This window comes from Monodon monoceros, unplaced genomic scaffold (genome assembly GCF_005190385.1).
Source record: "Monodon monoceros isolate NGI ecotype Baffin Bay Population unplaced genomic scaffold, NGI_Narwhal_1 Super_Scaffold_7, whole genome shotgun sequence".
NCBI classification, from domain to species: domain Eukaryota; kingdom Metazoa; phylum Chordata; class Mammalia; order Artiodactyla; family Monodontidae; genus Monodon; species Monodon monoceros.
In genome coordinates, this window is record NW_021703784.1 from 84,701,918 (window position 1) to 84,723,830 (window position 21,913).

Below are 21,913 nucleotides of genomic sequence, written 5' to 3' on the forward strand. Positions count from 1 at the left end.
CCCATCCACATCCCCCCGACCCCATCTTCTTAGGAGACACTTTAAGCATGACCCATGAAGATAAGCATTAAGAGCTGCTGATGAGATACTTCTTCTCTCAGTGTGCCTGCTCCCACTTCAGCCTGAGTTTTCCACAGCTCTCTGCACATGCCAGGCTGTTTCTCATCTTCAGGAGTTTTTTCAAGCTCTTCCTTCCACCTGGCATGCCCTTCTTCTGGCCCTGTAGTCTTCCTGGAAAATACCAATCCATCTGTCAACATTCAGTGATAGTCTTTTCTGACTCCATAGGTGGAATTTACCACTTCATCCTTTGCTCATAGCACATAGGCTACATTCTTTGCCAGACTGTGAGCTCCTGTCTGATTCCCTTCTGCATGCCCCTCCCCGGCGTGTAGTAGGAGCTCGGCCACTGCAAGGTGAAAGAGGGGCAGCTGACTCAGGAGGAAGTAATATAACAACAGTTGAATTTTGGTGGAGTGCTCATTATTTGTTAGTAAGTATGCTAAATATTTTGCATCCATTATCTCATTTAATACTTTTCAACTCTGAGCAGTAGACCCTGATAGTTTCGCCTTCCTGAGTTGCCCCCCAACACACACGCACCCACCGTTTTCTATCTCAGCATACTGCTTTGTTTTCTTCATTGTGCTTTCCACTATCTGAAATTATTAATTTGTTTACTCCCTTATTAGTTGCCTTCTTTACTAGAAATTAAACTTCATGAGAACCAGACTTTGTCAGTCTGGCTCGCTACTGTAACGCCAGCACTTGTTGCAGTACCTAATATATTGTGAGTACTCGATAAACATTGATTCACTGAGAGAGAGAATGAATGATTACCTGTGTCACAGGTAAGAGGCTGAGACTTAGGGAGGTTGAAATGCTTTGCTATAGTCAACGCAGCTCAGAGGGCTTGGGTGGGAATTCTGGTCCTTCCCCAAAGTGGGCGATCCTCGCATGCCGTGCTCCTCCGTCAGGTACTCTCCTAGCAGGCAGGTCTTAGCGCTCCTAGGAGGAAGGTCTGCTTTCCTGCTGCACCTGCTTTCTTCCCTGAAGGTCAGCCTTCCCCAGCTTTCACTTCACCAGCTAAATCCCTTCTAGGCCAAGGCAGGCAGTGAGAGATGCTGTGTGCCAGCCACCGGATGTGTCCTAAATGCCAGGTATGTTGTTAAACACTCGAGGTAAAATGGTCAATGAGAAACAGACTCAGCCTCCAAGGAGTTCAAGTGGCAAAGACTGGCATTTACAATACAGCCACGTGTAGGCATGCTGAGTCCCTGAACCCCTGGAGGCTGCAAGGGCAAAGCAGGCATCTATCAGACCACCCTCATCACCGGTTCCCTGAAGGCAGACAAGGAGGCATTATCTCGACTTAACGCCAATTTTATTCTCTAGTTCAGTGCAGTGAAAATCAGCTGAGGCCTTGAAAGATATTTTCTATGCAACCTAATTAAATGAGTGAGACCTGGGTGCCTGTCACCTCAGGACAAATGAAATTGAAACTGATGTCTGACCCAGAGAGACTCCGTCCAGGGGATGGTGACTTGGTGGCAGTCATGCAAAAGGTTGCATGACTCTGTTTGCTAGAGCTCACAAGAACTGAGGTGAAAATCGGAGGGAAATGGCTAACTTGCAGCCAGGTTGCTATAGGAAAGTCACAGACTGGCTGTGGTTGAAAAAACTGAAAACATCTGTTGTACCTTTCTTTAAAAGACTATTGGGATCCCCTATAGCAGGGAGGTAGTTTTCTAGTACACGGTTTAGAGTTTGAGTCTGCCGAGGCCTTGGAAAAATCTTTAGCAATCACCAGAGGTTACCGTCTGTGCTACTGGTAATGAGGCATTACCAGTAACCCGACTGGATAAATGCAGCCAAGCTGGTTTCACAAGTCCCCTCATAGCTGCCTTCACTCAACATTGAGTCCACCATCCATGGTTAAAAACAAGGACCAGGCCCTCTAGTTCCAGCTCTGCCAGCTGTGGAACTTGGGATGTTACTCATTTCTCTACTCCTCACTTCCTTCACCTGTAAAATAGAGTGGTAATGCTATTATACAGGGTTATTATTATGAAAACTGAATGTGAAAATGTTAGTGAAGTGATTAGTTCAGGGCCTAGTAAATAATAGTAGCATCCATTTAGCGAGTACTTATAGGTATCATTATCTTCATTTTACAGACGTGGAAACTTTAGTTTAAAGAGGCCTCCCGCTCAGGGTCATACTGCTGTTGTGTACTGGAATGAGGTTTGAAGCCATGTCTCTGATTCTTAGTTGTGTGTTCCACTATCTGTCGCTACCACCACAATAACTAACACAGCTGTCCCACTCCTGGATCTGCACCTCAGCTGATGTTTCATCCAAAGGAAGGAGAGGAGCAGCGAATAAACATCCCTTTATTTCCATCTTGGCCTGGATGAGTCTCTCCCTCCATAGACCATTAGGGTGAGGGGGCGAATGGTTGAAGTCTTGGAATCCAAGACTGCCTTGAGTCAGCTGGATTGTAGAGGGCTGGAAGTTGCCAAACGTGCAGCTGTTTTATAAGGAAGGTGAGAACATTTCCTCATGGAGGTGAATTGGTTCTTCAAGTTTCCTTGCTTGGGAAGGGCTGGACATGAACTACTTATGCTTTGCCCTCAGTGACACAGCATTCCTTGTCCATCAAACACACACATCCTTTACCAGTAAGGCTTAGTCATTTGTAAGAGTAATCATCGTTTATGATACAGCATTTAGTCCACAGCTGGTATCCCCAGTGGCTGTATGTGCCTGGTGATTGCAGTGAGAGTTGGAAAATCAGTGGAGCCTGGGCTTACCTATATAGTAAGCTGTCCATGAGATTCCTGGGCAGTATCTCTGAGACCAGCAAGTTGCCCACAGTTTGCCTGGGAAGACTTGGAATGTTTCTGGAACAATAATTCTTTTGGGGGCTGTTTTGATCATTCACTCAGAAAAACTGTTGAGGTTTTACTGGTGGCAGGCACATTATCAGGTACTAGTGATATAGCAGGGAACAAAATAGTTAAGGACCCTTACATCTCAAAACAATTTAGATAGTGATCAGTGCTGTGAAGACAATACAGTAGTCTAAAGTAATAGCACAGGGGTAGGGTGGGTGGCTACTCTAGATTGCTTGGTCAAGGAAAGCCTCAGAGAAGGTGACATTGGAGCTGAGACCTAAGTGTTAAGGAGCCAGCATTCCAAGCTGTGAGGGGAGAGCTTTTGAAACTTAAAAGCAAATGCAAAAGCCTTAAGACAGGGCCAAACTCTGCTTATTTGAGGGGCAGAGAGACAGCCAGTGTGTCTGGCAAGTGGCGTGAAATAGGTTAGAGATAGGCAGGGGCCAAATCATATAGGGATTTGTGGGCCATGGGCTTTATTCTAAGGATATAGGAAGCCATCGAAGGATTTTTAAGTGGAGCAGTGACATAATCTGTTGCACATTTAAAAAATATTACTCTGAATGCAGTTTGAAAGCTAAACAGTAGTGAAGTAAGAATAGAAGTAGGAAAACCAGTCGGAAGTCAACTGCCGCAGTTCAAGCAAGAGATGGTGGTGGCAGTGGAGAAGAGGAATGGATAGACACAGGATAGAAGTGTGGTGGGAGTGGACGGAACTTGCTGGTGGACTCGGTGGGAGAGGGAGATGGTGCTTCTAAGGTTCCGAGCACAGTGGTTGGCACATATAAAGCACTCAATAAATTAATTATAGCTTTTGACCATTGTTATGAGCGAACGGCCTATTATCAAACACCAAGAGAACAGGCTTGAGAAGCAATCTTGAACCCATTCAGTGACAGAATGATGCCTGTAGTGCATGTGTGACAGCAGGGTCAGCTCTTCTCTTTTGTTAATAAATGAGGCTTGCAGGTATGATGGTGTTTTCAGGAACCAGAAACTCTGATTTTCAGTTAATCTCACCGCCATCAACTCACTGTATAATTTGTAGCCTCTCTTAGCCTTGATTTCTTCATCTAACCATAAAATGTATTGAGCACTTTCTAGGTGCCCGGTACCATTCCAAGCTCTCTCTCTATATGTCCAGCACTCTCTCTATATATCAGTCCTCATCTAATCTCCAATAACTCTTTCAGGTAGGTACTAAGTTGTCCTCCATTTCCAGGTAAGAGTACTGAACTCAAAATCCCACAGCTAGCAAATGACAAAGCTGTGACTCAAACCTAGGTGTTCCTATCTCTTAAATGCATATTCATAACCCTCTGTGACATGAGAAGGAGGTTCTGAGAGTTGGTGTCTGTCCAATTTCTGACTTTCTACAACTTCTGGACCTCAGTTTAAGGTCACCATGGGACTCAAAACTACTGAGAACTAATAAGGGACACTTGAAAAAAAGCCTGCTGTTCATTCAGAGGTTAGAGATTAATGTCAAGAGTGTATTTATTGATTGATTTTTTCTCCTCTTTGGTAACTTCTAAGATACAGCAGCTGAGGCAACAGGAAATTTGAAGTCCAGCGTTTTATTAAATCTTATGTTTAAGATTTCTGTGGAGGGAAACTGCTTGAGATTTGGTTTCCATTATTCACTTGCCAAGAAAAGATGAGGAAACTGGGTCGGGTGGAATTCCTGAAGGTGCAGGAAACAGGGAAGGTAAACCCTTGGACTGTTTTCTGCATTTCACTCCCTACCCCCTGGAATTGCCTGGGCCCTAATAGAGGCTTTGAGAAGGGCTCCTTTCAGCCCTCACAACAGGAGGTCGTCAGTTCTGTGAAATCCAGCAGCGGTGGGGAAGGGAAGGGAGGTTGGGGAAGACCAACAGAAAGGCAGAGAAAAGGGAAAGCTTGCAGCCCCCATGGCATTTTCCTCTTGAAGTTCAACAGGAAACCAAATAATAACATAGAAGTTATTTCAGAGAGGAGAAACACACACACACACACACACACACACACACACACCCCTCATCCTCAGACACTTTGAAACTGCCAGACATTGGCGAGGATGTGGGGAGAATGGGCATTCTCATACCTGTATGAGTAATGATTGTAAATCAGTGCAAGTTGATTTCTGGAGGGCAATTTAACAGGGATATATCAAATCCTTTTAAAAATATTCAATACATAGCCTTTGCTTGGAGAAATATCTGATTCTAGGACTGCAGCAGAAAATATACAAGATGAGCCTGGAGCATCTTGTAGTGTCAGAAAGTAAAGAAGTGCTCCCCCCAAACCTCAGAACAACCCTTACATTGGTGAGGGCATGTCAGGGGCCACAGGAGTGGACTAAAAGAGCTTCCAGAGGCCAAAGCTGAACAGTTAGAGCAACAAAATAAATCAAGTAGTATTGGATTATAACCCAGAGTGTAAAAATAAGTATCCATGAGTCCATACTGATACAAACAAATGATCAGTAAATAAATAAATGAATAAGAGACAAATCTCATGTTCAGAAGAATTTCAAATAATTTTTGTAGATACTCTACCTTCAACCAGGGGGAGCATAACTCCTCACTCCTTAGGTGTGACTTCCTTCCAGAGACTACAGTATGTGAAGGGGGAAAAAAGTAACTTTGCAGTGGAAAAACCTTAACAAATATTACCTGAGCCAGGTAATCAAGGTCAACATCAACAGCACTAAGTCATCAATGGTATGTGCCCTTGGTGTGATGCGATGAGAATGGTGCTCTACCTCTGTGATTTTTCCTTCTCGAGGCCCGTAAGCGTGGCCTAATCATGAGAAAAGCATCAGACAAATCCCAAATGAGGGACATTCTACAAAAATACCTGACCAATACTCCTCAAAACTGTCAAGATCATCAAAAACAAGGAAGTCTAAGAAACGGTCAAAGCCAAGAGGAGACTAAGGAGACCTGATGACTAAATATAATGTGGTATCTCAGGTGAAATCTGGAACAGAAAAAGGACATTAGCGAAAAATTAAGGGAATCTGAATAAAATCTAGACTTCAGTTAATACTAGCATTAATACTAGTATTCCAAATTTGTTGATTCATTCTAACAAATGCACTAATGTAAGATGTTAATAATAGAGGAAACTAGATATTGGAACCCTCTGTACTATCTTTGTAATTTTTACTTTGACCCAGGAGTTTCCCTTCTGGGAATTTTTTTCTTTGGAAATAATTAAGGGTGAACCTAAAGATTCACCAACGTAAATATGTGTCACAGCGGTGTAGGTTATAGTGAAAAGGTAGAAGTAATTTGTGTCCAATAATTAGGTATGATAAATCCATACAACTTAATCGTGAACCATAATCTTATAGAAATACATTTCTTGATAAAGGTATTCGTGATTGATAGTTGAATGAAAAAATAGATTATGAAAGAGCCTGTGAAGTATATATTTTTACATATGCATAGGAGGGGTATAGATGAATATACTTCAATGTGTTACTGTTGATTATCACCAGTGGATAACACTATGGGTTTTTTTTTCTTTTTATAGAAGCAATACGTGTTTGCTACAGAAAATACAGATCAGCGAAAAACAAAAAGTTGCGTTTTGAATTAAAAGAAAAAAGGCTGGAACTGATTCCATTATAAATCCAGCAGCAGCAGTAACAGAAGACTCAATCCTAAGGAAGGGAGTTCTGAGAGCACATGGGACACTGGCAGGCTAAGAAGCCTGCCTGTTACTTCTGTTCAAGTGTCTCCCTATCAAAGGGCCCTGCCTGAACAGGCCTGCTGGCACCTTTCCATCCTCCATAGAAACGGGCCACCACCCCAAGTGGAGTGCAAGAAGGGCAGCCACCTATAAAAACGGTAAACAGGTTGCAAGGTACATGGAGATCAAACTTAGCACTGTGGTCAATGTGTGGACCTGCGGCCGCCCTGGAGCCCCAGACCCGTCTCACTGGTGCCTGTGTCGGTCTATAGGGGCAGAGGCAGCTGTGAGGGCTGAAAGACAAACCCAGTGTCTACTTCCTTCTCCTTCTGTAGTCATCCTACCCTTTTCTGGCATTTTTTCATCTTAAGAACTTGCAAGTACTTTCCAACTCATTACAACAACCCTTGGAAATAGATATTATCATCCTATTTTTCAGGTAAAAAATTGAACCTCAGAGATCTTAGTCTTCAGTGGCTGTTTCTTATTGTCTGGGTAACCAGGGGTCAGAAGATCAGGTTTATGTCTGTCTTCTTACACGAGTGCATTTTCATATCTGAGGGTTCTGGAGTCTGCATAAGCTGGATCTACCATTTACAAGCTGTGTGCCTCAAAGAAGTCACGTAGCTTCTCTTGGCCTCACTACTCTGATCTGTAGGATGGAGATGATGATACTTATCCTAAAGCTACTGTTAGGGTTTGGTGAGATTGTGTATATAAATTGCTTAGCACAGGGCCTGGAGCATTAAGTCGGCCGTCTGTGAACAGTGGTCATTACTGAAGGAGAGAAGATTCATGAGATCAAGTATAACGTGATCTAGAGAGAGAAGAGCCCTTCTCCCTGTTTCCTGTGATTTGCGAAGGAAGGCACAACAAGGGTTGGTACCACTTTAAGAACCACGATGAATTGGGAAATCACAGGAAATCATTTGCCCATAGAGCTCACTGTACTAGGGTGTGTACTAGGTATTGATCAAATAGTACAATTCATCAACCTGGCATTTAGGCCCAGCCAGAAAAAGAGGTGAAAGAACTTGGAATGTTGAGGTCAGCCTTCATATTGAGTTGGAGAGGAATGGGGAAAGAGGGCAGTGCATAGGAAGCAAGAGAAAAAAACAGTATAAATGAGCTCTAATTAATTAGCTCAGCAAATGTGTAAGTCAGAAAGGAGCTTCGCTTTTGTCTGGTTTGAATTTTTGTAAATTTCACTTACAAGGCGAGGTGTCCTAATTTCCCTGATGGGGAAACTGGGTCCGAAGTCACACAGCAAAGCCAGGACTAGAGCTGTGAAGTCCTCTGATGTTTTTCTCAGTTAACCCAGGATAAACGGGGAGGACATTTTACTTTATTTTGTACTTGTATCTCTTTTAAATGTACACTTACATCTCTTAAAACTAATTTCTATTAGTTCCACAGGCAGCAGCTAAGTATGTAAGTTCTGATTCCTCATAGCACAGTAACCCCTCACTTTCAGCCCAGGCTACTGGGACAGGTGACATGGGAGACAAAAGTAGCAGCTCTGCTCTGTCTGGTGGAGGAGTATTTCCGGGTCAGGGCGTTTGGCCCGTCCCCCAGCTAGGCCGATCACATCCTCTCTGGAAGTGAGCAGCTGCAGCCTCAGATGGTGAATGGAGACTTCCCATTAATTCCTCATAGGACACCTATGTGGCGTCCTTTCTGGAGAATATTACATCTGTCTTTTTGCATCTCAACTGAATCTAGCCTCCCTTCCTTGTTGATACCTCTTAATTTCTCCATCCTCTTAAGTGAATAATACTTTTTACATCAATAATGAATAAATAGCCAAGGACTCAGCGATACAAGTGATGCCAAATCAAATTAAGTTGTATTGTATTCTCAGGAAAAGAGACTAACTTGCGAGATCAGAGTGCCTACCCACCTCATTTATTAACTTCCTCTTATAAGTGTCCATCTCTGGGGACAGAAGCTGAAAAACGGAGCTGCCTATCTGTATGGACTGTCTTAAAGCTTGTCAGGCAGTGAAAACACGCCTTGACCTTAATCACTTTATGAGCAGGTGCTTAGGGGCTGAATAGGACTGGGGCTTGGGGCGTGCCTCTAACAGTTCAGTTTCACAGGCACAACAAGACAGAAAGGGTTGCTCATGAGACAGCGTGCCCAACTGGCAGAGGGGACACAGCATTCTGCTGGCTGGGCTCCTTCGTCCCATTCTGTCACCTGGACCCCTACCCCTAGGGGGTGTTCAGTGTCACATCACTCTCCCGGTCATGATTTAGGAACTCTCAGTTCCTTTAGCTACACTTTTTGTTCTTATACCCCTCAAATAATTTAGAAAACATTATGTGCCTCCTTGCCCATTTTAAGTTAACTCCTGAAATTATATGTCAAGTTTAGACAGTTGAGAAGGATGTTAATTCTGACATACTGCATAGTACGAGCTTTATATACATTTTTGTCAAAACTTCGGCACTACAGATTTAGCATATTAAATTTCCAGGCGAGATTCACTGTGTAATCTCATTGGCAAAGATGGTTTTCATGGTCAAACCATCCAGCCAAATCAGTCTTGCTTTCTGTCAGATCCAAGTCTGATTTCATTTTGTCAATTAAAATAAACATATTAGTACACACTTCATGACAACCATCTCATTTCTGAATATGAATTCTTAGATCTGTGGGTGGACAGATAAGGGCACACAGCTTTGCCAAGAGTTTATTACCTGGATGGAATAAGGGATTATATCCTTCACTGTTTCTTACCCTGTTCTCATAGGACTCCTCTTAGAAGCAAGGCATTCTAAAATTGTCCCATGGTGAAATTCGGGAGGATGAGGGGTATGCATTTCTTTTCTGAAGTAGGAGGAGTAAGGTGACTGTAAAAAGTGAGAGTGGCTGAAGAGAGAACTTGTAGATCACAAGCACGTTCCGGGAGAGGTCAGTTTTTTGGGTTTTTTTTTTTTGCGGTACGCGGGCCTCTCACTGTTGTGGCCTCTCCCGTTGCGGAGCACAGGCTCCAGACGCGCAGGCTCAGCGGCCATGGCTCACGGGCCCAGCCACTCCGCAGCATGTGGGATCTTCCCAGACCGGGGCACGAACCCGCGTCCCCTGCATCAGCAGGCAGACGCTCAGCCACTGCGCCACCAGGGAAGCCCTTAGAGAGGTCAGTTTTAACAATGAGTATGTATGGAAGGTAAGGATCTGGACATTAATTTCCTTTGAACTACCAGTGACCAAATACCTCCTGGGAAATCATTAGGTACCACAAAGGTATGTGTACCTCAGTTTTAAAACCGCTGCCTTTAGACACATTAGCACTCTCAAACTGGGTCAGCCTGTGACTGAGGCCAGTTAACTGGGCTTCGCTCAGTATGTCCTCACCGGTGTTTGGCAGGGACTGACTTTTCTAGAGACCTGTCAAGTAGAAGGGTCAGAACCATGGAACTCAGACTTTCTTTCTATTCAGTATCTGTAGGCCTGGAGTTGTCATTTTAAAAACTCTCGAAGGAAGCAAAGAAGGGCATTCCAGAAATGTAAGGACATCTGGGGATAAGAGCGCACTTGCTCTGGAATGTAACATTTCAGATGCCAGAAGAACAACGGTGAAGGAAAATTAGGCAGGTGTTGATTCTGGATAAGAAGAAAAGCAGGTTGAAGAAGGGAGCCAACATTTTAAAGTATTTATATTGCATAAAATACATAAAACTCTCGCAATAACCCTGTAAGATATACAGTAAGTATTACCGCAAGGAAACTGAGACTCAGAGAGGTTGAGCAGCTCATCCAAAGTTGCACAGCTCATTAGTGCCAGAGCGGGGATTTGAACCTAGTTTAGTTTGGTGACTTCAAAGCCATTATATAATGCTGCTTCTCTCATGGTAAATACCTACTACAGAATGGGCTATCTATCTAACACCCTTAGTTTATTCTCAAAACAACAATAACAGAACAGACACTCAAAATTTCAATATCCTCTGAGTATCACTCCAATTATAAATGTAAGTGTGAGTGGTAGATGTTTCAGAGGAGGATGACAAGTGGCTGAGGTGGAAGGCTGTGTTACTTCCCTTGGAGAAAGTAGACTCCTATAGACTATTTAAGATAAAGTCCTGTGAACACAGATCAGCTTATATACAGAGTGAAGAAGGGACATTCAGGTGATATCTCACACTAATGATACTGTGTGACCCTCCAGGAGAGAACACACACAAGGTGAACAAAGCTGTATGCTATAGATTCAGTTACGATTTTTTCTTCTTTATTGTGGCAAAAAATTAATTTAATTATGAAAATGAGTATGATTTATTTGAAGATGCTATTCTGGACAAAAATATGCCTCTCTCCCTCCCTTCCCCTTTCTCTCTCTCTTTCTCTCTCCCCCTCCCCCCCTCCCCTTCCCCCCTCCCTCCCCTCCCCCCCTCCCTCTGTCAGCTACTAGGCTCTGAAGTCCATGAGGGCAACTACTGTGATTTCATCTTGTTCGTTGTTGTGCCTAGTGTTATGCCTAACACAGAGCAGATAGTCACATTAACCAGTGATATGCCAGAATTCCAAGGTCTTAGGCTTTTAAACTGTGAGATGAGCTGTGTCATTCAGGCCCAAGAACAGATCTCTTTTAGGATAGTAAGAAAAGATTTTATCAGTCAGGGTTTTTGATCTTTTCCCCAACTCAGCTCTACACATCTTATAATAAGGGACCTGGCAACTCGAAAAGAAGTTAGTTTATTTATAATTTCATTATACTCAATTTTGTGGAGTTGTTGACCTCTTTGTGAATATGATGAAAATTATGGCCTCTCTCAGACAAGGAACACACAGACAAAATTTTGTGTACAACTCCAGTAGGTTCATGAACCATTTAAACTATGCATCTCAAGTTAAGAATGCTGAATAATGAACCGCAGTTTAAGGAAGGGGCACATGCTTGTGCTAGACCTCTCATATTTGAAGGAAAATTGACAAAAGCACATTGAGCTCGCTTTGGATATAATACCAAAGGGGAGACAATGGCACCGGTTCCAACTGGGTCTTGATTCTAGTGAGACGCTTTCATGAAAGACCCTTTTTGTTCCCTTTGGGACAGATGCCACCAAGCACTGCTCCTTAATGACGGTCCACTGTCCAGCCCTTCCTAGCATGCACCCTTCATCCCGTGATCGGACAGCAGGCAGGAAAAGGGAATGGAAATAGGGCAGAATTTGGATAGCGAGCCTTGCTGACTTGGTTCTTTTGGCTCCTGAGTGCACGTGCCTTAATTTCACGCTCCATGCCTCGAAATGTTTCGCCCTGAGCAGAAGTACTACAGGTCCGTTGTCTAGGATATTTTCCCTTAAAGGCCTTCCCAGAGGGATGCAAAAAAGCACAGATTTTTATATAGACGTAGATAATGCCTTGTGAGATAAAAAACATTTCTAGGTCATAGCAGGGCGCTGATGTACACCCCAGGCCTGTCCTCTTCCCTAACTCCTGCCTCTACCAGAGGAAGGGGGATTTACCTCCCTTCCAAGCTCCCTAACTCGCCTGCTTCAGACTTTATCCAGCCGAAACTAATCCTTAAGTTTTAAGGACGCAGGCCTTACTATGTGACCGAGGATTTTACATCTCTCAGAGCTCCACTTTCTTCATTTGCCAAATGGGGAGAGTAATAATAATAATAGTAGTCCCTACATCCTAGGATTATTGTGAGGACTAATAGAAAGAATGGGTGAGGAACGCTTAGCTCAGTGCCCCTGGCACACTTGATCAAGCTGGCTCTTGTTATTATTTTAAGGACAGTGGCCTCTAGAAGTGGTGGAGGAGGAGAAACTAGGCACATTTGCTGCTTTTGTCCTTCTAAGTGTCCTTGTAAGTCTTTTTCTGGCCCTGACTTTTTCTTGCCCTAGTGCTTGTATCAACAATGTTCTCTCCCAGGACCAAGCCAGGGAGGCTCTAACCCTGAGCAGCTGACGTTCTAGCCATGCTTCTGAGACTCACAACTCATTTTTTGGCCACTGAAATACTACTGACATCTAGGATGCCCTGGTCAAGTCAGTCATGACTGACCATTCTTTCAGCTCCTTCCTTCTCTCCCTTCCTGTTTTTATTTCTCACTGTCTTTTTACAACAACTATTTATTGAACACTTCTATATGCCTGGCACAGTCCTAGTGCTAGATAAACAGTAGTCGATAAAATAGACAATATTGCTATTCTTTTATGCTCTGGTGGGGGTAGAGGGGAGAGTAAGTAGCAAACAGATGATTTATAGGACATGATAAGGGCTATGAAAGAAATAAGATGGAGATGGAGAGTAACCAGGGAGCCTGACTTAGATAGAATACCTTCTCTGAGGAGGTGACATCTAAACCCGGTGACTGTCCCTGTGGCATGAATTAAAACCTTGGCTTTATTCCAGGTGAGAAGTGCCATTTGGTGTGCAGAATGATAGCTTCTCTTTGCCTTTCTCTTCTAACAATAGGTGGCTTTAAGGCTTAGGGGACGTCAAACTCCTGATTTTCACCAGCAATTTATTTTGTCAAGTTAAAAAAATATTATGACCCTCACCTGCTCCTTTAAATAGCTATTCACTTACTGTGTACCAGGCACAGGCATTTTATATGTATTATTTATTCCTCCAGTAACCTAAGAAAGTAGGTTTTATTATCATCATTATCTCTGCAGTCAGATAAAGAAATCAGAACGTAGAGAGGCTAAGTAACTTGCAACCTGGCCACAGTGCCCAGCAGTGGTAGGGTTAGGGCTGGAATCCAGGGGAGTCTGACAGCAGAGCCTGTGCCTTCTGTCAGTAGACTAGGCTGCCCCCCTTCTTGTGAAGTCTTAACTCACTTGGTTTTCCTTTCCTTTGTAGTGGTGCCAGTGAAGAAGAAGACACATGAAGGCCTGCCATCCCCAGTGGAAAATCATCCCTTCCCCTTGTGTGTATGTGACGGCGTATATGTAATGGCTTCTGATTCCTGTGAAAGCTGCCCAGCAACAAACGTGCTTCCACCAGATGCCTCCCCAGATCCACAGCAGGCACATAGCTCTCCAAGGAATGACCAGTTTTACTCTTACTGACTGTGCTTCTCATTCTCTTGTCGTGATAGGTCAAGGAAAATGCCCCTTTGATCAACCAGGAGCAATTAAAGGGTCCTTCAGGTAAATCCCTCGATGGCTGCTTTGAACTTGCTCAGGAAAGCCAGCCCCTGTCATATTGTATACCCAAACAGTATCACTTCATTAAGAAGGATCTGGAATAATCTTGAAGGGCAGTCAGAATTTGTTTCCCTACCTGCTAATAAAACCACACTTTATTCATATTGAAGCATGGAATAAATGAGGGAAAAGTAGGGCCGAATCAACCCACATAGTTCGTCTCTAAAAGTCCATTTAATACATCTGTGAAAATGTGGTTTCATGAAATAATATGGATGGCTTGAAAACAGATAAAGAGTTAAAAGTTAGAAATATATAGAGATATTTTTAGTACATGAGGTTATCCAGGATTTCAGATTCATAATTCAGTGCTGTGGAAATGAAAAAAAAAAAAAAGATTGAAGAGATAGAAAAGAAATGACTTTTTTTTTTTTTTCAAAAAAAAAGGACCAAAGAGATCTGATTAAAAGTTGAAATCGAAATCAGTATTTCTTAACTCAAATTGCCTAAGTTTCCAAAATAGTCACTAAAGGACCTGATGGAACCTGAATTATTTGAGTGGACTCTGAGGTTTTATGGGCCTTGTCACAGCATGAAAGTCTGGAATGTGTATTACAAATGGGAATTTTCAGTGTAGGTTTTGCTCCCCCTCCCCCAGCTTAGCCTAATTTGGCTTAAATGCAGTGTGGGGAGAATTCTTGGCCCTCTGTGGTGTGTTGAATCGAGCTCCATCTCCTGGCAGATATACCTTCCTTTTACTCCAGCGGGGACCCCTCTTCCCCTGGCTCTCCCCACCTCCAGGTCATCTCCCACACGCTGGCTCTCTCCTCTTAAGTAACGTGAGCAGAGCCTCACCGTGGTTGGACTCTGGTCTTTCCCCACTCCCAAAGCACATTTCCTTACAACCAAGTTTTTTACTCCTAAATAAGCAATGATGTACTAGGGAATACAAAACTGCAAACTAAAAAACATGCGTCTTCTGAAACAGGAGTTATACTTAACAAATGGTTTGGAGTCAGGGAATGACATTATTTTTAGATAAAACAAACACAATTATATTATGAAATAGAATGTTTGTATACATAAACAGTAAAGATAAAATAGGAGACTTCACAGAGAATTTTTATTAGCGAGTGGGGTGGTGTTCCCTCTCCTCTGCCTTTAGTGGTATTTTGCTGTTCGCTTCTGAGAAGTACAATTGGAACTACATCCAAGCAGCCTTAGGGTTTCTGTTGACTCAGGACCTAGACTTCTAGTGCCTCTGAGGCAGAAACAAAGGAGCTGCACTGAGGGGAGTTCCTCTTCCTGCCTGCTTGCCTGCCTGTATACCTATCACAGAGCTTTAGGGCCAACCAATATATGTGTGCAGGATGGTTTTGAGGGAGAAACAATGCTTACTTACTATAGGAATCCTGTCTATATCACTGTTCAGTCCTGTGCATGCTATGAAATGATTGTTTCTTTGAGGCCAGGAAGCTACCAGGTGTATATGCTTCTGGGTTAGGATTACCCTTGCTCACTAAATATGTTGTTGGGACATTGGGGCTGACAGTAGTTTGGGCTGTTTAAAAAAAAACACAGTATTTTTCTCTCCAGCTGGTGGCCAGCAAATGACTAAGACATTTTCGGTGCTTTACCTTTCTGCCCACGAAGACTGGCGGTTTGGGCATACCACTAATTACAACCCCCAACCACATCCAAAGAAACTACTCCTAAAGGAGGACCAGTGGCCATTCTTAAAAGAGTTTAAAAATCAGAATATTAAGAAGAATTTAGGATTTGGAAGCTTGTGTTGTCTTTCCCCAGTAAGTATTGTTGAATCTCCAAGTAGTAGCCTTATTTTAGCAGTGGACAGATCACTGGCTTCTCCGTACCTGATCATACGTTATTACTTTAGATCAGTATTTGGGAAACCCAGGCATTTATGCAATGGATATGAATGGAAATACAAACACATGCCAGCCTGTCTCAATAAATTATCGTACTCTGTAATCCTCAAGGAAAGCACTTTCACTTTTACTTAGAAAGGATTTCAGATTTGCTTTGTGGGCTCCTGCTGTTTTCAGCACCTGATAAAACTTTAACCAGGGAAGCATTAAACACAGCTCAGCAGCTTCTGCCCAGGCTCCTGAGTTCCTGCCGGCAGCATTTATCAGCGTATGCTTCCTGCAGTGGCACCAACTTCCTTAAAGCTGGAGCATGCTTCTCGGCCTTAAGCCCCAGCATGCTGAGACTTCCCTCCTACCAGGTCAGTAAGAGTTGCTCACAACTGTGTCCTAACTGGCTGCAGGGTTTGCAGAAATCCCTAGGGAGAAGTCATCAAGGGAGGCAGGTAATGAATGTCTTCAGAATGAATTGGGTCCTCACAGCAGTCCCTGGCTCCCTTCCAAAGGTTGGGTATCTGGAGGCTAAGAGGGGGTTTGTCCTTTGATTTGATTGTCATTAAATCCAGGACAATTCCAAGAATTGCTTGGAGTCTCTGCTCTGACAGCCTAGAAAGGGAAATGACTTAAAATATTGAGGACCAACTATGAGGACCCATTTCTCAGATGATAATACAGATTTGGAGGGCAAGAGTCACTTGCCTTGAGTTACACAGCTAGGAAGTATTGGAGCTAGGTTTTGTACCCGGCTCTTCCTAACTCTGTGTATGCCTAAAACAGAGAGAGAGAAAAAGGCTGCAGGTTCCCCCCCTGCAGTCTGACCATTCCACTCTATGGATTCTTTTTCAAAATTACATTTTATGGCTATAGTTGAGGCTCAGAAATGGCAGCAAGTTAGCCTTATTCTTCTACTTTAGCAGATATATTAAGTACATATTGCTAACTTGAGCCTGCCCCCAGGAGTTGGAGGACACCTTTCCTTTTTGGTGCCATCCCCCATAAATACAGTGTTTTTAGGCCTTCAGGAGTATGGAACTTCTCAGAAATAGTAGAAGTGAGGAGTGTTCTGCTCTCTAACTTTATTTGAAAATGTCAGCTGCTACACTGCTGCAGAAAAGGAAATCTTCATATTTTAGTAAACCTAGCCAGTCTGTGAGGATGTGGTAATTCAAAGTCCTGTGAACATAGACTTTCCTGCTAACACCTGATGTGTACACACACACACACACACACACACACACACACACACACACACAGTTTAATAAGTGAGAGAAATTCAGAGCAGCCGCTGCTCCATTATCTCGCATACCACCGCAGAGGTTTCTGCCAGCCCTGATTACAAGTGTCACCAGATAATGGGGCTTAGGTGCTTGCTTACAAGATGCTAACAAGAAGAGCAACTCCTTGGCAAAGGTTGTCAGCTCCTAAAGCATTGAGCCAAGGTGACAGCCCTGAGGGAAATCGCACTCCAGCCCTACTCCAAGGTGTCTAATGATATGGGAAATTTGGACACCCAGAATCTTTGGTGACCTGAGAGTCTAACCACTCTAGTCAGGCCTGAGGGCACGGCTGCAGAATTCACGACCGATAGGAGTGGCAGGGCTTAGGAAGTCCTCTCCTCCACCTAGAAAATATTCTCTTGCCAATACCTGAAATGCCACACTCAGTAGCTGTTCAACACATGCTTTTCGATAAGAAAATTAGTTGCATGTTTACGGTGTGCCTAGCACAACTGGAATTTTCTGTTTAAAAAACAAATCTATCTCATTATGAATGGACTCAGCCCAGCCCTGAGAGAAAAGAAGGCCTGCAGGCCTGCAGGGGAGACTTCAGATCTCATTAATATTGCCTTACCCAATGGTGTTTCTGAAGCCCCACCACAGCCCGTTCCAAGAGCTATAAGGCCCATGGGGACTGCCTAGTAAAACAGTAGCATTTGGAACCAAGAACACACAAGAACATGCGCTTGTTCGCGCCAGGGCAGGAAAATAAAAATAAATTAAGACACTAGTGGGTATACTGGCACAAAAAGTGCCGCAGAGCCCATGCTAGGCTTGATATGACCTTGAGGGGACAGTAGATTTATACTTAATGGGGCTTAAACCTGACCAATCTTTCTACAGTGACAGGCCACACTGCGTGGATGGGGAGAACCAACGAACCCCTTGTCCTCTGCCTGTTTTCCTGTGCACAGTCACATTCCCTCCTCAGTCATCTTCCTCTTTCACACTTTACATTAAACAAGGGAACACTCAGTCTTTCACGGGAATTACACACTTGAGTTAATGTTTCAGTATATCATTTTCATACTGTAAATTATTTTGTAAGAAAGATTTACTGCTCTCCCAGGATGTTTGGACTCAGTGCCCCTGTGCATTTGGAAATCAATAAACTATTACTGGAAATACCATTTGTCTCTCAGAGTTGTGCACAAAGGACCCTGCTAGGTGTAAATATTCATGGTGATCTGCATTGTTAACTGTGATAATGCTGGAGATGATGGTGTTTTGGTTATGAGAGGTGGGACACTCATTTGCCCCTGACTTCTCTAGCATAGCTTAGGAGATCTCTGGGAGTGGCAAAAGGACAGACTTAAAGTCATTGTTATTTAAAGAAATGTTTTCTCTTCAAAGTGAAATGATCCTTGCCTAGGTTAAATTTTCTGAGCAAAGTAGATTATAAAGTAAAGAATGCTTGGTCCTGAATGATGTTTTCAAATAACGTTAAAGCTTTACAATTTGGATTAGCCAGGGTGGTGGTCACACTTTAATTTTTACCATATTTGCTAGAAAAAAAACCTTCATAGAGCAAATTACAGTTAGGCCAGCAAAATCATCTTTGGGGAACCTTAGAAGTACACATTTGATATAACTGATGAAGAGATAGAATTAAGTTCTAAATGAAGCAATTCTAGTCCAGTTTGTAATATCAGGAGCAGAGGATGCATTGAAATCAAGAGGCAAAATGTGAAAACTCAATATAGTAGATACTGTATGAATTAGAAGGTACAATTCCTACCTAAAGGCATTACAATTCAATTTTTAAAATCCATCCTTAAAACCCACCAGCAAGTGTCTGGAGGAGCTGCAGTTTATGAACCCTGCTGTAAAAAAATTTTTTAACAGATTTGTCTCCATCAAACCCCTTTAGTTAGCTAGAGGCTGTATGTGAACTTTGGAGAAATTGTTCAAGATAGGGTTCTAGAGGGAGTCAGTCACTCAAGGTCATGCGGTGAGCCACGCTGATAAAGCCAGGCCGGGAGACTCTTGTCCCCTGTATCAGTCATTAGGCCCACTTCCTCCCTCCCCAGTTGCTAAGCACACTTCTGCCTGGTGGGATGGGATTGCCAAGCACTGTAGTACTTGGGAGTCTCGGTGTTTTAACAAACCACAATGCGTTTGGAGGTTTTCTTCCCTACTTCCTGGTGCCAGTATCTCAATACCGCATCCCATTGCCTCAGCCCTTTTTCATTTTATTGTCTTTCCCTCTGAAAGCTACAACTCTTTATTTTGTTTCATTGATCTTTGCTTGGTCCAACTTACAGGTGGCCCCATTTCCTTTACACTCATAAAAGTGAAATCGCAGCTGGTCTAGAATATCTCCTGGCCTTAACAAGGCACCAGAGGTAAGTACACCCAGCAGAAAGTCAGGCTGCCAGTATTAACAAGAGAAGAAGGTGTCACAGAAAAGAAAACAAAACGAAAGGCGGCTTAAAGTCAATAACTGGCTGCATTGAGTATCTGTACTCGTTAAATATTAGAGTCTCCAGGTTAAATCATTCATTTTGTTAATAATAATAGCTACCGTTTAGTGAGGTCTTTTTCTGGGCCAGGCACTGTCCTAGTTGCCTTTTACGTTATTTACTTCTCACAGCACTAATATTATCATCCTCTATTTTATTGCTCAGGAATCAGAGAGTTAAATACGCTGCCCAAGGTCACACCCTAATAAATGGGAAGCTAGGATTTAAACCCAGGTCTAGCAGACTTTACCCCCTGGCTCTAAAGCGCTCCTCTCCTAGCTGCACAGATTCCAGCTGATGCTGGTGAATAACCTTCACCCATCCACCCCCTCTCCACAAACACATACAGTATGGCCTTGGGGCGAAGGAGTCTGTCTTTTTTAGGCCTTGTTTTGTACAGTTTGCAAAGTACAGTGTACAGTGAGGGAAGGAGGGTTAAGGTGAGCAGTGAAATTCTCTTCTGACCTGAAACTGCACTTTTGGAAGGAGGAAGCTTTTAGACTTGCTTTATCTCCTTTATTCCAAGGCCATAAATAATGAAATCACCAGGAGAGGCAAAGCCATGGCTTCTTTTGCCATAGTCTTAGAATCCCAAAAGTCAGCCAACTCTGGCACTGAGCCTGTAATTTAATTAAACATGTTGAAGGCGTCTCCAGCAGCTTGACAGTAGGCCAGCTTCATATTCTTGGAAAGGGACTGCAGAGGGAGCTTGTCTGTTTTATAGTTCATTTACTGAGTTGAACCCTCATGGCCATAGCATACCATTTGCCTTACAAAAATGGCCCACAACCTTCATACCATTTTAGGGAGTCAGTCACAACTCATTTACCTACGGCTCAGTCAGCTTCACCTATCCCTATTTCTTAAACATGAAATCTGCACAAGTGGTTTGATAGTAATTGAGACAGAACTGGAAAAATCTGAAACCTCTGCTGGACCCATTCAAAAATGACTGAGAACTAAGAAGTGAGTAAACAAGACTTCTGACCAGTTGAAATAAATAGTATGAAGCAAACACATAAGAGAAAGGCCATCTGTCTACCCATAAAGCACCTACTCAGAACCTATTTATTCCTGTTTCACACATAGTTCTAAATGTTTGCTGTCTGGTTTCCAAGCCTACAGCAGATTAAATTTAAGGGCAGAAAACAGATTTCTAGAGGAAACTTAACTCAAGAAGGAGAAGGAGTTGACAGCAATAGAGAAGACAGAAAAAGTTTAAGTAGACTGAAGAGCTCAAAAAGCACTGTTTTAGGGGGGCATTTAGTGCCCAAAATAGCTCTTTACACATCTCAGTTTCTAAACACCTCGTATCATAGGACTGTGTAATTATACTCAAAGTGATGACCCTGAGCATCACACCTAAAGAAACTAAGATATGCTCAGAAGAAAGCAAGAATTTGCATATCAAACATTTTAGAAATATTTCTATCACAAAGGTAAAGAAAAATGAAACAAATTCCCCTTTTAGGGGTTAAAGGAATAAACCTTGGACTATCCAGTACATTTAGTTAAGACAAAACATCCCCCACCTGAGGTTTTATTGTTCCAGGAGCCTCTTGTGTTTAGAGAGTTTTTTCATAGCTTTGTAAGTGACTTTCATGCTACAGTGCTTTGCATATAATGGCATGAACAATGGAAGTGCCAAGTTTCCAATTGATGAATAAAACTAATAACCAGAATACAGGTCAAATCCTGTTAAAACAAATACTGCTACTATAAAAATCACTTAAGCATCCCTGTTATCTCTCAGCCCCTGTCAATTCCCCATTTATTTCAAGCAATAGTCATTACAGCAAAATTGGGGTATAATAAAAAGAAACTGGACCCTCACCACAAGTTGGGTGTAACACAATTTAACCTGTAATACCAGGTTCTTTCTTGTATTTCTCCAGTTCTTTGCTGAAAGAAAAATAAATCTTATGTAGACATAATACCAGCCTGGGAAGCTGGTATTTAGTAGTTGTTGCTAGGAGAAGGAAGAATTCAGAAGCAAAGGACACATGGAGCTGTGTGGCAAACCCTCACTAGGGAATTTGGTCTCCAGGGCCACTTTTGACCTTAATCCACATTGGAGCCATCGACCTCAGAGTCGCTTGCTTCTAATAGTGATGTAATGCATATGTTAAGCCCTGGGATGAAAACATGGTTCACTTCCCATGGGTCATTGAGCCCTTTGTGGCAATCTGGCCCTGATCCGATGACCCTGAGGTAAAGGAATTGAGAAACATGTGACTGGAACTATCCTTTATCGCAAGCTGCACTGCTTTCAACACTGTTGATTGTGTATAGAAATGATGGAAGCTAATCAGGTGCATTCCGTTTGGCATACAGGCCAAGGTTTTCCCCTGCCTCTCCATCTGCCTGTGGTAAGGATGAGTTTTGACATTTGCTATAATTTTCTCTTTTTTCTACTTTCTTGTTCTCTTTCTGTCTTTCTCTTTCTTTTACTTAAACACTTTTTACGACTACATTGCAACCAATATTTTGTAACACCCTTAGCAGCAGAAGGCGTTAAATCATAGTTCATGTCTGAACAGTACAATCAGCAGTAGGAAAAGGAGTGGGGAGGGAGGGGGAGATTGTCCACCTTCTCCTGAT

At 42.9% G+C, this 21,913-nt stretch overlaps 1 protein-coding gene across 2 annotated transcripts in view; it reads left to right on the plus strand.

The window, feature by feature from the left end:
• TRIM44 (tripartite motif containing 44) overlaps positions 1-14,073 on the plus strand; it is a 108,936-nt gene extending 94,863 nt beyond the window's left edge. The window contains exon 5 of one of the 2 annotated variants that reach the window (XM_029208374.1): positions 13,401-14,073. In XM_029208374.1, coding sequence (XP_029064207.1) covers positions 13,401-13,428 — 28 coding nt within the window. In that variant the 3' untranslated portion in view covers positions 13,429-14,073. Of the gene's footprint in view, positions 1-6,416; positions 6,814-13,400 lie in introns of those variants that run through there. The other variant, XM_029208372.1, reaches the window with a different exon arrangement.
• Positions 14,074-21,913: the final 7,840 nt, after the last annotated feature.